Source organism: Bemisia tabaci, chromosome 5 (genome assembly GCF_918797505.1).
Source record: "Bemisia tabaci chromosome 5, PGI_BMITA_v3".
In the NCBI taxonomy this organism is placed as follows: Eukaryota; Metazoa; Arthropoda; class Insecta; order Hemiptera; family Aleyrodidae; genus Bemisia; species Bemisia tabaci.
In genome coordinates, this window is record NC_092797.1 from 37,793,766 (window position 1) to 37,811,675 (window position 17,910).

Below are 17,910 nucleotides of genomic sequence, written 5' to 3' on the forward strand. Positions count from 1 at the left end.
TCATCGTGTAGCGAAATGCAGCCCCAATTCTTTCCACCCGGTTCCGTCCAAAATGGTAAAATTTAGATTTCCGGTGTTACTATAGTGTTCAACGCCAGTCGAAAACTGATGCATGGCTCCTTATTAGCGACGAATCACATAAATAAAATAAAAAGTGAAAACTTTCCGAACTTGTAAATTTAAATGAACAGGTTGTCTAGCATCAGGACTTTTCCGATTCTATCAGGATTTGAGGTCAATCAGGATTTAATCTCGTTTTCATCAGGATTTTAGGAAAAATCGGTCGTATAATCAGGATTCGAGACAAGTCGGCCGTCCGATCGGATTTTTTATCGAGCTATTTTTGTGTAGTCGCCTTCCGAAAAAAATCAGGATTTGGAAAAAATATGAAATCAGGATTTAGCAGTCAAAAAATCAGGAAAAATCAGGATTTTCCAAAATGAAAAAAAACTAGACACCCTGTTCATCTTTCTTAAAAACTCAGGGAACTGTGGCGTAATTTTCGTTGGTGTACGCAAAATGTAGAAGAGGAAACGTACTTCAGAATGATTCACCCTCTGTGGCATTGCGTCACGAATTCGTAATATCATATTTTTGAGGTTTTTAAAAATTGAATCTTTCCTCTGCCACATGATTTTGCAAATTTTCGTTAATTTTTCCTTTTTTTGAATAACTTATTTCCAAAAATTTTAAACTTCGAGTAAAAATTTGATAATATATGTTGTTTACGCAAGCTATAAAATAGATCAGTGTATCCCAGAATTTGAGATCCAAAAAGTAGCCCATGCCATTGAGGGTTAAGTCGTAACTAGTTCGGTAGTCCATTTTTGCAGATTATTTTCTAAAGGGAGCCATGCCATCTTGTTTTGCAGTTCAAGTTTGGTGGAAAATACGCACGGCAGGTGAGGATGGGGGTGGCACAACAAGGGCGGGTTAAGTGCAAGGATGAGCGAGTATTGAGCGAGGGGGACGGAGTGATGCTAAGAGAAAGCAAAGGCATAAAGCGCATTGCGAATGGGTCGCGGCCGTATCCGAACATTAATGAATGAATAATTCAATAAACAAGAGAGGAGCATTGCATTCCTGACTGAGTGTAAATTATGAAATGAGCTAACTTAATCAACGTCTGGCATCCTTTACCTGCAGGAGTCCGCGAACGAGACGTGCCGCCCGCCACCACCCACCCCCAGCCCCCTCAGCCCCCCCCCCCCCCCGGGAACTCCGAGGGGGAATTAGCAGAATTTCCGCCGAAGCCTATGGTTATCCCAGAATATCTTCATCGTGCCGCCTTCGCATTTAGGTGTCTGGGAATCGAGATTTTGCAGATACTGTCGATAGAGATATTCAATAATAATAAATTCAGAAGGAGATCGAAGAAGAAGAAGAAAAAAGGAGGATATGGATTCGATCGACATGGACCGATCGACACTGACTCGATCGATAATTATTTAGAAAACCGTTGTCAATTCGACCGACATGAATCAATCGGAAAATAAAAACGTGAATCGATCGACAAAATCCGTAAGTCGTTCGACAACATTACCTACATGAATCAGTCGAATTTTGTCGATTGAGTCGGTGTGGATCAAGTAGCTGTTGATCGCTTCACGCTTTTATTTTTCGCTCAATTACTATGTCGATAGAATCCATGTCCTCCAAAACTTAGTTAAACTTTAACTGTGACAAAGAAGCGTTGCTGTAGATCGTCGATAATAATTAGGCGTTGAAAAACATGGAAATGAACAATTGACTTTATAAGTGAAAGAGGTGAACATTCATTAGTGCGTTGTAGTGTAGTTATAACGCAATGCACGTTGATGGCGGCAAGAGGGAAAAGGTACGAGGTAATATTGAGATTTGTAACTTGAAATGAAGAGAGCCTCGAGTCAAAGCTCATAGTATGAATGTATTAAAAAACTATATAAAATAATTTAAAAAAAGTGAATTAAAAAAGAGCAGTAATTTTCTGGCAATAAAATATTACTACATTATAACCACCACACGTAAATATTTGACTGAAAAAAACTGGACGGAAATTATGTAGCTTAAACTTGAGGCGATAAAATTGTAGGTTATTCAGATCGTATGCGCTGGTTTATGATGGTTCTTTGCTCTTTATAGAAAGAAAAGATTCTGACTCGAAGACTTTAAATTAAAAAACTTACGCTTCCACGAAAGTAGGTATTTTTCAGAACGCGCCTCGGTGGCTACCTTGGCTGCACCTTCATAAGCTGTCTTATTTAACGCATGTTAGTGACAATAGTTGCACCGGTTAAAATTTCTAAGTAAAGTGATAATTTTACGACGGGATTTCGGTGTTTGAAAAACTTCTGCGTCTTAAATGAAATAACGTCACGATTTGACACAGCAGTCACCTCTTGCGTTGCGGCAGTTGCATTGCATGATGCCCGTATTGCCCGCGTCCTCTGTGGAAAGCTAGTCCGCCTTCAATATATTGCGTATGCAATATTAACGTCCACAGAGCTGGAATAGTTGCATCCGAAATTCCGTATCAACATGGCTCACTAATTGAAGGAGTTTTACTCTTTCCAGTCTTGTCGCAAAATGGACTTTTTTCTGCTCATACCGAACTTTGATCTTTTACTTCCGCAGGCTTTTTGTAACCTTACTCGAAGTTGTCCGCACTCTACATGGATTTAAATCACTTTTCCTGTTAATCATTTTTTGGCACTATATCTTGTTCGTCAGCGTTTGATAAGAAAATATTCAAATCTGGTGTTAGTGAGATTGTAAATGGTGTTTCACATTATGTTCGGAAACCTAAATCCCTTCACGTAATGAGACTTTCATCAGGAAATTGTATCTACATTTTGGTTTTATGGCTATAAAAAACATTCATTCTTAGGCAACACTAGATCGCCGCACTGGAAAAAAAAAAGAATCTTAAATTTGCCGCCAAGAAGTATTTCTTCTTAAATCAAGAATTTTGCTGGTTAATATAAGCTAATTTTTTGCTTAACTCAAGCATTTTTTCTTGAATCAAGAAAAACTCAGCTTAAAGCAAGATAAAGAAAATTCTTGGCGGCAAATTCAGGAATTATCATGCTTGATCCAAGCTACTTTTTTTTTCAGTGCGATAAATGAGAATGACAGTTGCAAAATTTCAAGTACACTGGATGACGCTGGCTAGGTTTTGCACTTCTACTCTTTATTTATCATGTGAGACGAAGTTTGTGAATTTAGTTGATAAAAGTACATTCGCAAGGTGTTTCAAAATTGACACCGCAGTATTATCATGAGAGTGCTGCCGTCGTTTTCCTCTGCGGTAGATGGAAGAGTTGGATTTTCGCTACGGCAACGCGGAGAGCGTACTAATTCGAAACGTCCGAGAAAAGTTTTCCCTTTGACATTTAAACGAGGCATTTTCTTTTAAGACCTCTTGTGAGCCCTGTTAAGGTAATTACACCATCACCTAGCCGAGGAGCCTTTGTAACACGGTTTGCATACCTTCACGGCTGAGCAACACAAGGCTTTTTTTTTTCATTGATATGGCGTATCCAAGCGCCACTTGAGTTCTCGCTGTGCGCAAAGAAAAACTGAATTACAATTCTTTATTCCAGGAACAAAATTCATCGCGGTTCAAGTGTAATCGTCAGTACGCCTTAATTGTATTGCTTTAATTAATGTCTAAAATTAAAAATTCCGAGCCTCTGAAAAAAGAAAAAAGAAGAAAAAAACGAGGAACCAAACTGAGTAATTTTTAAGGATGCTAGCAGCAGCCGACCCTAAACTTGCGTCGAAGAGGAGCGTGCAGTGCAGTAGGAATGAGACACAATTCGAATAAAGGCTTTTTGTTTCACAATACCTACCTAGTCTCTTCGAGAATTCAATTTACCCGCTTCTAACGTTTGTTTGTCACATTTTCGTGACGTATTCCTAACTTGGCCATAGTGCAGTTCTTTTTTTTCATTTTTTAAATATCTGATATACCGCTTACTTTGTAATGATGACTTCGTCATGAAGTAAGTTAAAAAACTCTTAAAACAACTGTTGAAAATCATGTTTTAAAAAACCTCTGTTAGATATTCTTCAAAGTATTTACATAAAAGTCTTCAAGTAGAGGTTTTAAGGAAGTGAGCTAAATGCAACTAGGACGTATTGTTTCATACTTTATGACGTATGAGATGAAATTCATGAGGCATTTTCTCGTGTTATATCGTGATTTATTGCGGAAAATCCACGATGAAGTTTTTTACCGGATATTACGTTTTTACTTCGTATAGATCTAAGGTGAATGTACGAGGACAGTGTGATCTTTGTGTAGAGGACCAAAGAGCGACGCCAAAAACGACCGTTTTTTGGCACAATTTGGGCCAGAAGGGATTTTTCTGAAACCGGGCCCAAACGATACCTTATGATACCCTAAAACTCTGGTAAAAATTTTAGCTTGAGTATACGCACCGTTTTTGAGAAATGGGGGGCAAAGTTGCCAAATCGCCATCATTCTGGACAGCATTTTTACAGCAAAAAGACGGGAAAAATGGACGAAAAAGTTACACTATTGATGGGTTCGGGCTGTAAATGTTCTTATTGAGCCCCCGTGCATGTAACTGTGTTCAGTTTCAAAATTTTGGACGTACAATGGTCCAAAATGGGGAGAAATCGTGGACAGATAAGGATTCTTTGTCAAACTTTTTAAAAAAGGAAGTAAAATTGTTGGTCTCCTGCAGAGATCATGTGAAACAATGTTCTTATCGGTCTTCAATGCATTCAATTGAGTTCAGTTTATCAAATTTTCATCGCACAATGGTCAAAAATGGGAAATCGGTGGACAAATTAAGATCTTCTGCCTAACTTTTTAAAAATGATGTACGACTATTGGTCCCCTGCAGAGATCATGGGGAACAATGTTCTTATCAATGCATTCAATTGGGTTCAGTTTATCAAATTTTCATCGCACAATGGTCCAAAATGGGAAATCAGTGGACAAATTAAGATCTTCTGTTGAAATTTTGAAAAATAACATGAAACTATGAGGTTTTTCACTAGATTCGAAAGGTGTAAATTCAAAATAAGTTAGTAGCCAATAAAAGCTATCCATGTTCACTGTTTTGAACTGAACAAATGAGGTCTGGAAACGGTAATTCAGGAGGAACTTAGCTTTTGGATCCTTAAAATCGGCTAACTGGGTGGTTTTTGTCCTAGTTAGTTGTCAGAGAATAATTGTAGTTAGAATAATACTTTAAAATAAATCCTTTCTAAGGATTTAGGAAAGGTTAGGTTAGGTTAGGTTAGGTTAGGTTAGATTTCAACAGAAGATCTTAATTTGTCCACTGATTTCCCATTTTGGACCATTGTGCGATGAAAATTTGATAAACTGAACCCAATTGAATGCATTGATAAGAACATTGTTCCCCATGATCTCTGCAGGGGACCAATAGTCGTACATCATTTTTAAAAAGTTAGGCAGAAGATCTTAATTTGTCCACTGATTTCCCATTTTTGACCATTGTGCGATGAAAATTTGATAAACTGAACTCAATTGAATGCATTGAAGACCGATAAGAACATTGTTTCACATGATCTCTGCAGGAGACCAACAATTTTACTTCCATTTTTAAAAAGTTTGACAAAGAATCCTTATCTGTCCACGATTTCTCCCCATTTTGGACCATTGTACGTCCAAAATTTTTGAAACTGAACACAGTTACATGCACGGGGGCTCAATAAGAACATTTACAGCCCGAACCCATCAATAGTGTAACTTTTTCGTCCATTTTTCGCGTCTTTTTGCTGTAAAAATGCTGTCCAGAATGATGGCGATTTGGCAACTTTGCCCCCCCATTTCTCAAAAACGGTGCGTATACTCAAGCTAAAATTTTTACCAGAGTTTTAGGGTATCATAAGGTATCGTTTGGGCCCGGTTTCAGAAAAATCCCTTCTGGCCCAAATTGTGCCATTCTTGGCGTCGCTCTTTCGGCGTGAATTTTGAATGTTAATCGAAAAGTTATAGTGACACTACCACTACTCTCTGCTACTTTGCGTTGCTCTTGTTCTTCACAAATGCGTCAAGTAGCAATGCGAGCTCTGCCCTTATGTCATACGTTTGCTTCTTTATTTATTGGCGAGAGAATATAAAGGTACAACAAGAGAGAACTTCTATTTCTAAAACATGTTTAGATGCCGTTAAATGCCGTTTGCACATCTTTGAAAGTACTTGAAAAATTTTCCGAAAGTCTTGAGAGCACGTTGAAACTCCCGGATTTTACTATTTAGAGCCCCTAACTAAGTCTTGAACGTTCCTAATTTTGCGTCTTAGAGGCTTTCATGAACAATGAGTAGAAATGAAATGAAGTGCCAATAGATTTGATTTTGAAAGGGCCGACAAACGCAACAGCATTTCTTGATCGGTCCACACTTCGCAACCAAAATTCTCAGAGCCCGAGCTCGGGCAAAATGTATCGTAAGGGGAAGTTTGCTTTTCCGTCGCCGGATCATTACGGTCGACCATAAATTTTGATCAGTGTAAGAAAAGACTCTGTTAAGCGAGTGGAGGAAAACGTTAGCCGAGGGGTAGCAAGCACGTGGACAAATCTGAAGCGCTATCGCGGTGTTTTCAGTTGGTCTTAAAAAAGGGCAGCGAGTCCGGAAGCTCTGTACTTAAATAAAGCTCGAGACTCGATCGCTAAGCGCCTTTTCTTGAAACACTCACTTCCTTAGGACCCTTTCGCCGGAAATACTTGTATTTATTCCCGCATGTAAGTCCTTTCGATTTTTTTCTTTCGTATTGATAGTTAAATATCGCTGGAGTAACAACGCAAACGGACGATTTTACAGGATGAAGAAGAAACTTCGACATTTTTGTAATTCTAAGCCTAAGTTTGCAATTTTTTTATATATTACATGCAATATTGGAAACATCAGCTTACGCAGTTTCCACTGTTAAATGTGGCAACGCTGGAAAAAAAACACATTGGAGAGTCCAGACTCTTATAAACATCGACAAGAAAAATTACTCTTGATTTAATCAGAATCTAGCTTAACTCAAGAACCAAGCCTCTTAATTTGAGCGGATTTCCTTTTGATTTAAGCTTAAATCTGCTTGAATCAAGAGTCCTTTTTCTTGTTAATGTTTTCAAGAGTCTGGACTCCAGATCCAATGTGTTTTTTTTTTTCCAGTGCACTCCTGCGTAGGTGAAATTGCCTATAGTGTTAATTGAAGGATTTTGATGACTCCGCGAGCGGAAAATGAACACAGACCCGATGTGAGTGGGAACGATACATCCTTTCGACCGAGAAGCAAGGAAATGACCGCGGTTCTTGATCTTGAAGTCATGCAACGCGGGCACATAATTGAATTTTACGAGTTTGGCCCGTGGAAATCAGAGTCGGGGCCCGACGGTGCTCGTTAGGGATCCCTCGGACGCTCCGTTTATCTTTTAATCGCTTTCGATTTTTCCTCGAGGGATCCGCGGGGTCGGCAACCGCACCATCACGAGCCCTGTCGGGGTCTGACGCGAGGGACGGCTCAAAAAACAGGGGCCCGCTCCTCCGTATTCTTTCCCTCGTCGAAATGCTCTCAAGGACAAGCCGACTAATTGCCCTGTCAGAACTCGCGAGTAGAACCGTCCGGAAAACTAAGACCCTCTCTTCGATCCATTCACTCCTCCGGAAATTCTGTTGGGGTCCTTCTTATCTTGTCTGAAAGAAAATAAGTGGTAAAAGCAACTAAATCTGCTCGTGTAAAAACCTCTTAGGTCGTTTTCTCTTATTTTGAGAAAACTACCTGCAAAAACTGTAGATTGGGTCAGTTGCGCTGATGAGAAAATCGTGTTTTAGTACACTGGAAAAAAAAACACAAAAAAAAAACAAATAGCACGACAGCATACATTGGGAAAAAAAACGCATTGGATCTAGAGTCCAGACTCTTGAAAACATTGACAAGAACAAATACTCTTGATTCAATCGGTATTTTGCTTGAATTAGAACGAAATCCGCTTAAATTCAGAGGCTTGGTTCTTGATTTAAGCTTAAATCTGATTGAATCAAGAGTATTTGTTCTTGTCAATGTTTTCAAGAGTCTGGACTCTATATCCAATGTGTTTTTTTCCAGTGTGCTCAATTTTTGTAGATTGCTTAAAAATAATAAGAACTGTCCTAGCAGCAGTTTTCTACGTTCAGTAGTAATCAAGATATCGCGCTTTGAATAATTCGGTCAGCAGTTGTGACAGTCTTGGTTTCTTGGTTACTCAACGTGAAACTCAGGTGAAGGGGAGGTGGAAGAAACCAAGGGTGTCACCTGTCGCTACCGCGGTGGATAACGTCATAAACCGAATTGTTCAAAGCGTGATATCTCGGTTAATATTAGTCGTGTTTTGTTCGAAACAACGAATTGCTCTGTTTTTTTTTCATGTTTATTTTACGCGATTCTGAACAACCAGTGAGAGAGCAAATTCGACTTTTAGGTTAGGATACACCGTTGACTTTGGCAACAAACATAAAATTGACTTGCTCTGAGCACGTTGCATTTGTTGTACAACAATGTTGCTTCAGTGGTTCTCAAGTTTTGCGCGCGAAAAGAAGCCGCGCCCCCACCACACAAAACAACTTCGAACAAAATGCGATTGTTGCTTGTTTTCACAACATGTTGCGAGTGTTGGCTCCGAATAAAATACAACTATAGAACGTTGAGAGTTACTGTTTGGACAGATCCTATCATTTTTAGGTGATTTATAAGAGTCGAGTATCAAAACACGATACTGTGACCAAGGCAACTGACCCTTTCTACTTGTGTTTGGGCAGAGGCCCAAAATAAAATTAGAAAAATAAATGAGAGAAAGAAATGAGTAAATTTTGGAAAGTGGACTGTATGTTTTATTGTACGAAAGGCTACCAGGCCGCGCGGGGCCGGCTACAGAACAAGTCTGGATTCCCTAATTGAGTCTTACGAGACGATTTGGAATACCAGGCTGCGCGGAGCCGGCTTCAGAGCGAGTCTGGGTTTGAAAAAAAGGAAACGCGAGAATTTTGAATCTTAAACGTAAACGAAAAAGAAACTCATGAACGGAAGATTTAAACTAATTTAGATGAACATGGAGAAATTGATACTTACGCTATTGAAAAAGAAGAAAAGATCAAGAGTTACAAATTTGCCGAGAAAAACACTGATGAAATTTAGAAATCTAGCTTGAAGAGCTTTACTACGTTACAATTTACCTAAAGCTTGAAGAGCTTTGTAGAAACTTAATACTAAGACGCGGATCTGAATCGCTACTGGAATACCAGTAGGGCACACTGCTGGAATGCCAGCAGGAACCTATCAAACGAAAATAAAAAAAAAGATAGCAAGAAACCTATAAGAAACACTACTGGACTCCAGTAGGAAATCTAAACGTCACTGGATACCAGTGAGATGGCGAAAGAGAAGCGAAGAAAACCCGAAACACCACTGGAATACCAGTGGGAGAAGATCGGCAAACGTAGGCGAGGATTAGACGGCCACACGGGGGACCCTACTTGGAGCTGTTTCGGCTCGATATTCGCGAGATCAAACAATAAACTAAAACCTGAACTTCTTAACGAAACAAAATGAAAATCTGAGTGAACTAAAAGTAACTGTATGGTATCCTCCTTAGGATACAAAAGTAAAAATAAAACCTTCCCGAGCCTTTTCCTGGAAAGGCGGGATCAAAAAGGACGGCATGGCTTACAAGACCCGCGCGCCATCTAGCGGATTAGCGCGGTACTAGCCTTTTGCCGGTCGAGCGCGGAGGGAAGGAGTGCGCTGGCCGACGCGGCGGTCACGGTGGCTGCTCGCACGCGTTGCAACGAAAAAGGATGAAAATAAAAATCAGTCCCTGACTGAACATACCCGCCCCGTTGAAACCACCCGGTTTCTAAACCAAAAAACTTCCTTAAGTCGGAGGGGGTACAAAGGGAAGAAATTAAAGAAGCTTCGATTAAGAACATGGTTAATATGGTTCATGAAGTTAAGAGTATTGTAGTAAGTAAAGAGCAACTAAAAAGAATTGCTTGAGGGTTGTAAGGCCTCGTAAAAGAGTCAAGACTGACACCCAAAACTCTTTTGGAGGGTTGTAAGGCCTCAAGAGATTTCAGAATGCGAGATGTCGACTTCCTTCTTAAGGGGTTATTTGAGGGTGGTCTGATTGACATCACGCCTTTCGCAGGAGAGCGCTTGCGTCGTCTCTTACATGCAGGTTTCGCAGACACCTGTTCATCTGGGGGCCCCTTATTGGTTGAGGACATTTGAGGGGTAGCCTCGCAATTAGAACCTTGGGGTCGCTCGATGACGACCAGGTGTGATCTTTTTGACAAGGACTCAGATTTCGGAAGAGCTGCAGATCCTTTTGAACATGGACCCACAATGACCCAACCAAAGACGCTGCTCAGAGCAACCGGTTCATTTGGGGTTGTGGTCTCACGTTTTCCAGTGAAGATGTACGGGAAAATATCCGCACCGATCAGGAGTTGAACATCCTGAGGCTCAAAGAATCGAGGATCCGCAAGTTGTAGGTGCCTATACTTGGAGCTAACGGGCTCGGGCACACTCGTGGTCGGCATTTGCGTGGTAATTTTCTCCATAATTACAGCATTACTCCTGAATATTGGTTTCCCAGACTTTTTGGGTTTAATAATACAAACAGTAGAGGCACTTACGCCAGGGATCGATTGGTCAGCTAATCCAATGATTCGCTCAGAGGTAGCGTCCCTGGGTAAACCTAGCCGTCGGGCACAGTCATCTCGAATGATTGTCGTCATCGAGGCACTGTCAATCATAGCCCGGACCTTATGGAAGCGTCCGTCGGCACCCTTGACTCGAACGACCGCAGTACCTAGTAATACTGTCTCGGTGGGATTGGACTTGAGAGCTTGATGCACTCTCTTAGATTCATCACCTGAAGAGTCTGCAGTCTCTTGCTCCGCTTGAGATTCAGAGCTCGAGGAGTTCTTGCGCTTGACTCGTTCCTTACGGTCGGAGAGCTGAGGGTCGGCCTCTTTGGGCATGTCACAGTGAAGCAAAGTATTGTGTCCGTCATTGCACACTCTGCAAGTTAGACCAGAATCACATCGGTCTTGATGATTTCCACTGCGAAGACAGATGGTGCACAAATGATTTTTCTCGACAAAATCCCTGCGTTCGTCGACGCTGGCTTCAATAAACTTTGGACATTTATAAAGAAAATGATCACAATCACATAGACACCGAGATCTAGTTTTCTCGGTAGGTGAGTGCGCAGTGGCTGTGAAAGATCTCTTTGGACTGGAGTCATGACTATACTTCTTGGAACTTTCACTCGAAGAACTGCTCATGGGTGCACTCGCCGTCAAGTCTAAAATTTCAATTTGTCTCTGGACAAATTTCAATAGATCCTTGGTCGTGGGCATGGTCTCTCTAGTTTGCCTTCTCTCAAAAGTTTTTACAAGAGATTTAGGAAGGCATTTCAAAGCTATGTGTAGAGTCATAAAGTCCCCGAGGTCAGCAATTTCCTGAGTTTTAATCGCTGAAACGCACTCACCAAAAGTCGACATGAAGTTCGATAGATCATCCTTGTTTTCTTTTTGAATGGCGGAAAAACTTAGGAGTTTGTTCAGCAAGCTTGAACCAATCATGCGCTTATTCTCGTACATCCCAATAAGAGCATCCCACGCTATTGGATAATTCACGTCCGTAATGGGTAACTCCTTTACGAGTGCTAAAGCAGGGCCAGACAGAGTGGTCCTCAAATAGTTCAGCTTGGCACTCGGAGTCAGGGACTCATGGTGATGGATCAGAGACTCAAAATTCGCGCGATATTCCGGCCATGCGCTTATTGTGCCGTCGAAAGTTTTCAATGTAATTCGAGGCAGTGTCGGCGCATTGCTTGAAATGATGGTAGTGTTGTTCATCAGCGGATTAGAGTTATCAGCTGTACCGGTGGACTCCAGTGCATCAGTCAGCCTTTTCTTAATCTCCGCAATTTTGAAATACACATCGGTGAAATGCTCTATCAACTCGCTGCTTTGATCAAAACTTGCCTCTGGGTTTAACCGTAACTCTATTTCGTAGCAGGACATGACCGTTTCTTGAAGGTTCTTTAGAGATTGTCTTGAATCTTCCTGCCGGCAAATGAATTCAGGCGACAATTTTTTCACTGCCAGGCAGCGCTCGGCAACTTCATAACAAGCCTCTAATTGCCGACCGTAGATTTTCCGCTTATTTTTTAGACAGATCAACTCGATCTCTAAGTCAGTGACTTTCTTTGCTTTTACCTGGGAGGCATTACTATCATCGGATGCCATGCTGCTTCTTTGATAATCAGAATATTCAAACAAAGACAGGAGAGACCTTTTGCCTTAGATTCAAACAAATAACAAATACAAACACCAAAGAAAAACTGCAAAAATTACAAATATGATAGATCAGAGGATCCAAGTCGGACTATCAAATGTTCCGAGGTCCCTCAGATCACCAATATATTCATTTAAAATTTCAAACACTTCAAAGATAATGGATCAGCGGATCCGGGCCGAGCAGGACCAAATGTTTGGGCAGAGGCCCAAAATAAAATTAGAAAAATAAATGAGAGAAAGAAATGAGTAAATTTTGGAAAGTGGACTGTATGTTTTATTGTACGAAAGGCTACCAGGCCGCGCGGGGCCGGCTACAGAACAAGTCTGGATTCCCTAATTGAGTCTTACGAGACGATTTGGAATACCAGGCTGCGCGGAGCCGGCTTCAGAGCGAGTCTGGGTTTGAAAAAAAGGAAACGCGAGAATTTTGAATCTTAAACGTAAACGAAAAAGAAACTCATGAACGGAAGATTTAAACTAATTTAGATGAACATGGAGAAATTGATACTTACGCTATTGAAAAAGAAGAAAAGATCAAGAGTTACAAATTTGCCGAGAAAAACACTGATGAAATTTAGAAATCTAGCTTGAAGAGCTTTACTACGTTACAATTTACCTTAAAGCTTGAAGAGCTTTGTAGAAACTTAATACTAAGACGCGGATCTGAATCGCTACTGGAATACCAGTAGGGCACACTGCTGGAATGCCAGCAGGAACCTATCAAACGAAAATAAAAAAAAGATAGCAAGAAACCTATTAGAAACACTACTGGACTCCAGTAGGAAATCTAAACGTCCACTGGATACCAGTGAGATGGCGAAAGAGAAGCGAAGAAAACCCGAAACACCACTGGAATATCAGTGGGAGAAGATCGGCAAACGTAGGCGAGGATTAGACGGCCACACGGGGGACCCTACTTGGAGCTGTTTCGGCTCGATATTCGCGAGATCAAACAATAAACTAAAACCTGAACTTCTTACGAAACAAAATGAAAATCTGAGTGAACTAAAAGTAACTGTATGGTATCCTCCTTAGGATACAAAAGTAAAAATAAAACCTTCCCGAGCCTTTTCCTGGAAAGGCGGGATCAAAAAGGACGGCATGGCTTACAAGACCCGCGCGCCATCTAGCGGATTAGCGCGGTACTAGCCTTTTGCCGGTCGAGCGCGGAGGGAAGGAGTGCGCTGGCCGACGCGGCGGTCACGGTGGCTGCTCGCACGCGTTGCAACGAAAAAGGATGAAAATAAAAATCAGTCCCTGACTGAACAACTTGGTCGAAATGCGTTGAAATACAATTGCAAGAGGTTAATTTTTTTTTTTTCTTTCCAATACCCCGTTTTACTATACACCATTGTGAAAAATACCCCTTGATCGTGTATTTTATCCGAATGTAGGGTGCAAACTTCAAAAGGGTAGATTTTGCAAAGCGACCCTCTACACAAAGGTTACGAACAGGGGTTTGCGGTACGGTGGCGGGCGCGGCGAACGTCCACAAAACAAATCATTTCTCCTCTTACTTTTACCTCCAAGGACCTCTCCTCAACGCTCACCTCTAAGCCTAACTTCTGCTCCTTGCTCTTTGTTCCCCGTTACTCCCCCTTCATTTCTTCGCCCCCGCCATCATCATCCCCTCAAGAGGGGGTTGCGCCCTGCCTGTGACGCGTAAGCCGTTTCTTTTACATACATGATCTGATTTAGATGCAAATGAAGAGACTACCTTGGCTCAACCCTAAATATCACATTGAGGGCTCCTGAGTTGTCAATTTTACAAAAAGAATAAACGATTCCGAAGAAAAAAAGATGGCCCGTAACAGTATTTACAGACGGTCACCTGTAAATGTTAACTGCTCTTTCTTTCATCCATTATTAGTTGAATATTTTAGCGATTGACAGCTCTTCGTATTTTTTATTCAGCCGTAAGGAAAAAATTGGCTCAACCCTGAATATCACATTGAGGGCTCGTGAGTTGTCAATTTCACAAAAAGAATTAAATATTCCGAAGGAAAAAGGATGGTCCGTGACAGTATTTACAGATGGTCACCTGTAAATGTTAACTGCTCTTTCTTTCATCCATTATCAGTTGAATATTTTAGCGATTGGCAGCTCTTCGTATTTTTTATTCAACCGTAAGGAAAAAATTATCACACGCTTAACAACCACCAAAGATCAACTTTTCAAGGATTAACCGTTTTTAAATGACTTGTCATAGATTCAGCCATGTCCTTGGGATAAATTATGATGAATCACGATTTTTCCTAACCGCACTGGAAAAAAAAAAAAAAAAACACATTGGATCTAGAGTCCAGACTCTTAAAAACATTGGCTAGAAAAAATACTCTTGATTCAATCGGATTTTTGCTTCAATCAAAAACGAAACCCGCTTAAATTAAGAGGCTCGGTTCTTGATTTAAGCTAGATTCTGATTGAATCAAGAGTACTTTTTCTTGTCGTTTTTTAAGAGTCTGGACTCTAGATCCAATGTGTTTTTTTTCTAGTGTATTTTAGCGATTGACAGCTCCTCGTATTTTTTATTCAGCCGTAAGGAAAACATTAATGCACGCTTAACAACCGCCTAAGATCAACTTTTTAAGGATTAACCGTTTTTAAATGACTTGTCATCGATTCAGTCATGCCTTTGGGATGAACAATGATGAATCACGATTTTTCTTATTCGAGATTTTGTGAATGAATGATTTGGATTGCATTTTGCAAAAAGGAATCAAGAGCATTGCAATGTTGCTAAAATTCTGCTACTTATTTCGTCTTGAAAGAAAAACCTGATCATTTGTTAACAATTTCTGTTTTACACCTCATAAACTATAACTTTAAGACAATAATTACCATGTAAATTTCATATTTTTTCATGGTTTCAGTACTATTGCAACGGATGAAGTTGCAGAATCTTAGCAACATTGCAATGCTCTTGGTTCCGTTTTGCTAAATGCGGTCCATTTGTGATTCGAATCTGATTCCGATACTTATCTTCGATTTTTAACTGATTCGCTAACGAGAGGGAAATTCTGCTGTTTCAGAACTGGAATGTGGTGAACACGGCCGTCCTGACGGGGCGACAAGTCTCCCAGGCGATGAAAGTTTTCACGGTGAGCCAAGCGGGCAAAGTTGCCGACGTGACGCTCCAGTCAACCTGTCATTCTGATGACGAAAGCGTTCTCAAGGTAAGGTTAATGAAGCTTCCTTCATAATTACTCTCTAATCGAATCTTCTACCTCAGCAGTGTCGCTTTAACGCCACCCCGTAAGAATCCACCCCGAGACTTCACCGAATTATAAAATAACCGAGGGAACGAGGGCTGTCAGCTCGGTTTATTCTGCCGTGCTGAGTAAGAACGCCCTATGAGCCATCAGGCGTTGCCAAATTTTCTTTTAAAAAAAATCACGCATTTTCAGGAAAATGTGTTAATATCTCTCGTGCGATTTTTCACAGGATATCGTCCGTAATTTCAACTGAAAAGTCTGCAAATTTCGAGGAAAAATATTCATAACTTTCCTCAGAAATGAACATTTTGTAGGAAGAAATTTGGCAACTTTCGAATTTTTATACGGCGTTTTTCCTAGCACGGCAGTATTCGTCTCCAGCCTCACCACCCCTGCTTTTTGTCGAGCTAAACCTCGCAAATAATCTTGTCAACCCATTCACCGTTCTTGACGTATTCACAAAGAAGGTGAAAATCCAGTTATGATTTGATGAGTCCCCCATAAAGGTAGGTTCCGCAATTTTTTGACCCGGACACTATCGATGATCGAAATTATTCAACTTTTCTGTTGGCTAGGATGAATTCTCAATATTATAGTAATGTGGGGGATTTAATTGCTTTAATAGTAGTAATATGCAAGAAAAAAAAAATAAATCATCCGGAAAATTTACTTTCACACAACCTTCACCCCTGATCATCTACTGTCAGTGTCTCAATCTATGTGTCGCAATCAGTTACGAAATCAGCCATATTTTAAACCACACAATGCAAATTTCAAAACTTAAGTCGTGTCCAAAAGTTGAAATACTTTTTTACAACTCTGGTTTCACTTAAATTTATTATTTTAGCCACTCTTAGTCGCTTTCAATTTCAAAATAATGTGTATGTGCATCGAGAAAAAGCTGAAAAGCACAACGTTCTGCTACCAATCGAATTTCTTTGAAAACTCTTCCGCCCATCACTGATACTGGAGCGTAATCATTGGAAAAATGCATTTTACCTTACGATCCTAAATGCGAAGTTTGGGAACTTTGCCCATACCGAAATATTACATATGTATTGGACGTATTAATGCTACAATGAACTTTTCACACATTATTTAAATCAAAATGATTTATGCATATAGGATTCGATTTAAGTGTCTCATCGGGGCCGGATTTACCTACTTTCCGCCCATGGGCCGCCTGTATTTTGCCGCCCCCTACTCATTCGTTTAGAAACATCAATAAAAACCATCAAGTGAACGTGCCGGAGGGGGAGGGATGCATAAGATGCGCTTACTCGCGTTGGACAAATTTTTTGCGAAAGCCCTGTCAACACTGCCAGCAAAAGCTCACGGGACTTCGCGCGAAAGTCAAGTTTCGTAAACTTATTTCTATTTGGACAACGCCTTCCGTATTAAACGAAAAAATTATGAAAGAACAAACGTAAATGTGGTTTAATAATTTTAACTTCCGCCGCCGCGCCGCGCAGACCGCACTGTGTTCGACGCAATGCGTGAAGTATTCATGCAGACTTGTAGGCGCTATGCGTCTCGCGCCGACCGCTGCTGACCGCACTGTGTTTGACGCAATGCGTGAAGTATTCATGCATTCTTGTAGGCGCTAATATTGTATTGCATGCCGATCGCCGCGCCGAGGGCTTATCCTTTTCATCTCAAGTTCTCGTCATCATTGCTCTCTGCGCTGCGCCGTTCCAAGCCAAATTGCGTGTTTGGTTTCTCTTTAAACTCGACTAATTAAAGGTGTCGTCTCTTGTATCACCGAAAGACGACAAAATTAGAAATTACTATACTCCTAGGAAATGAGAGCTTTAGTCGTCTTTTCTCGTTTGTATTTTTTTTTTCTGAATCCGATTTTTTTTATACCTACTTTTAAAAAAATTGCAAAATTTGCCGCCATGGGCCGCCCCCTAGATCCAGCTATGTGTTTCATGGTTTCTCATGGTTTAATCATGTTACATGTAGCTCCTGTGATCAAAAGATGCTCCGATTATAGCGTTCCATGAACGCAGGTTGGTTCCCAAATTTTTTCACCTGATTCATTTTGCAAAAGAGATGGCAATACATTTGGACTACATTTTGCAATGAGGCACTTACCATCATTTCTGGATCACCCATAAAACACTTATGTGCAGAGGGAAACTAATGTCACGCACGTGGTTTTTGAACTGAGCCAGAGATAGTAGTTCCCAATTGAAAAATGCAATCCATTTATCATCAAGATTTTCAGGAAAACCAACCAGTAACCAATCAGCTATTTGACATCACAGTATCATTTTCCTCGTTTTATTTCGAGTTTAAAAACAGGAGCCTAAGTTTCCTAGGGATCGTAATGGAAGCCCCTTCAAATCGGTGCGACACCACCAGGAGGACTTCGCGGCGA

At 40.7% G+C, this 17,910-nt stretch overlaps 1 protein-coding gene across 1 annotated transcript in view; it reads left to right on the forward strand.

Annotated features, from left to right (window-relative positions):
* The window catches only part of dtn (transmembrane protein 132C dtn), a 253,373-nt gene that overhangs the window by 221,103 nt on the left and 14,360 nt on the right, over positions 1 to 17,910 (forward strand). Inside the window, 1 exon segment of the mRNA XM_019056775.2 lies at positions 15,345 to 15,488. Coding sequence (XP_018912320.2) covers positions 15,345 to 15,488 — 144 coding nt within the window.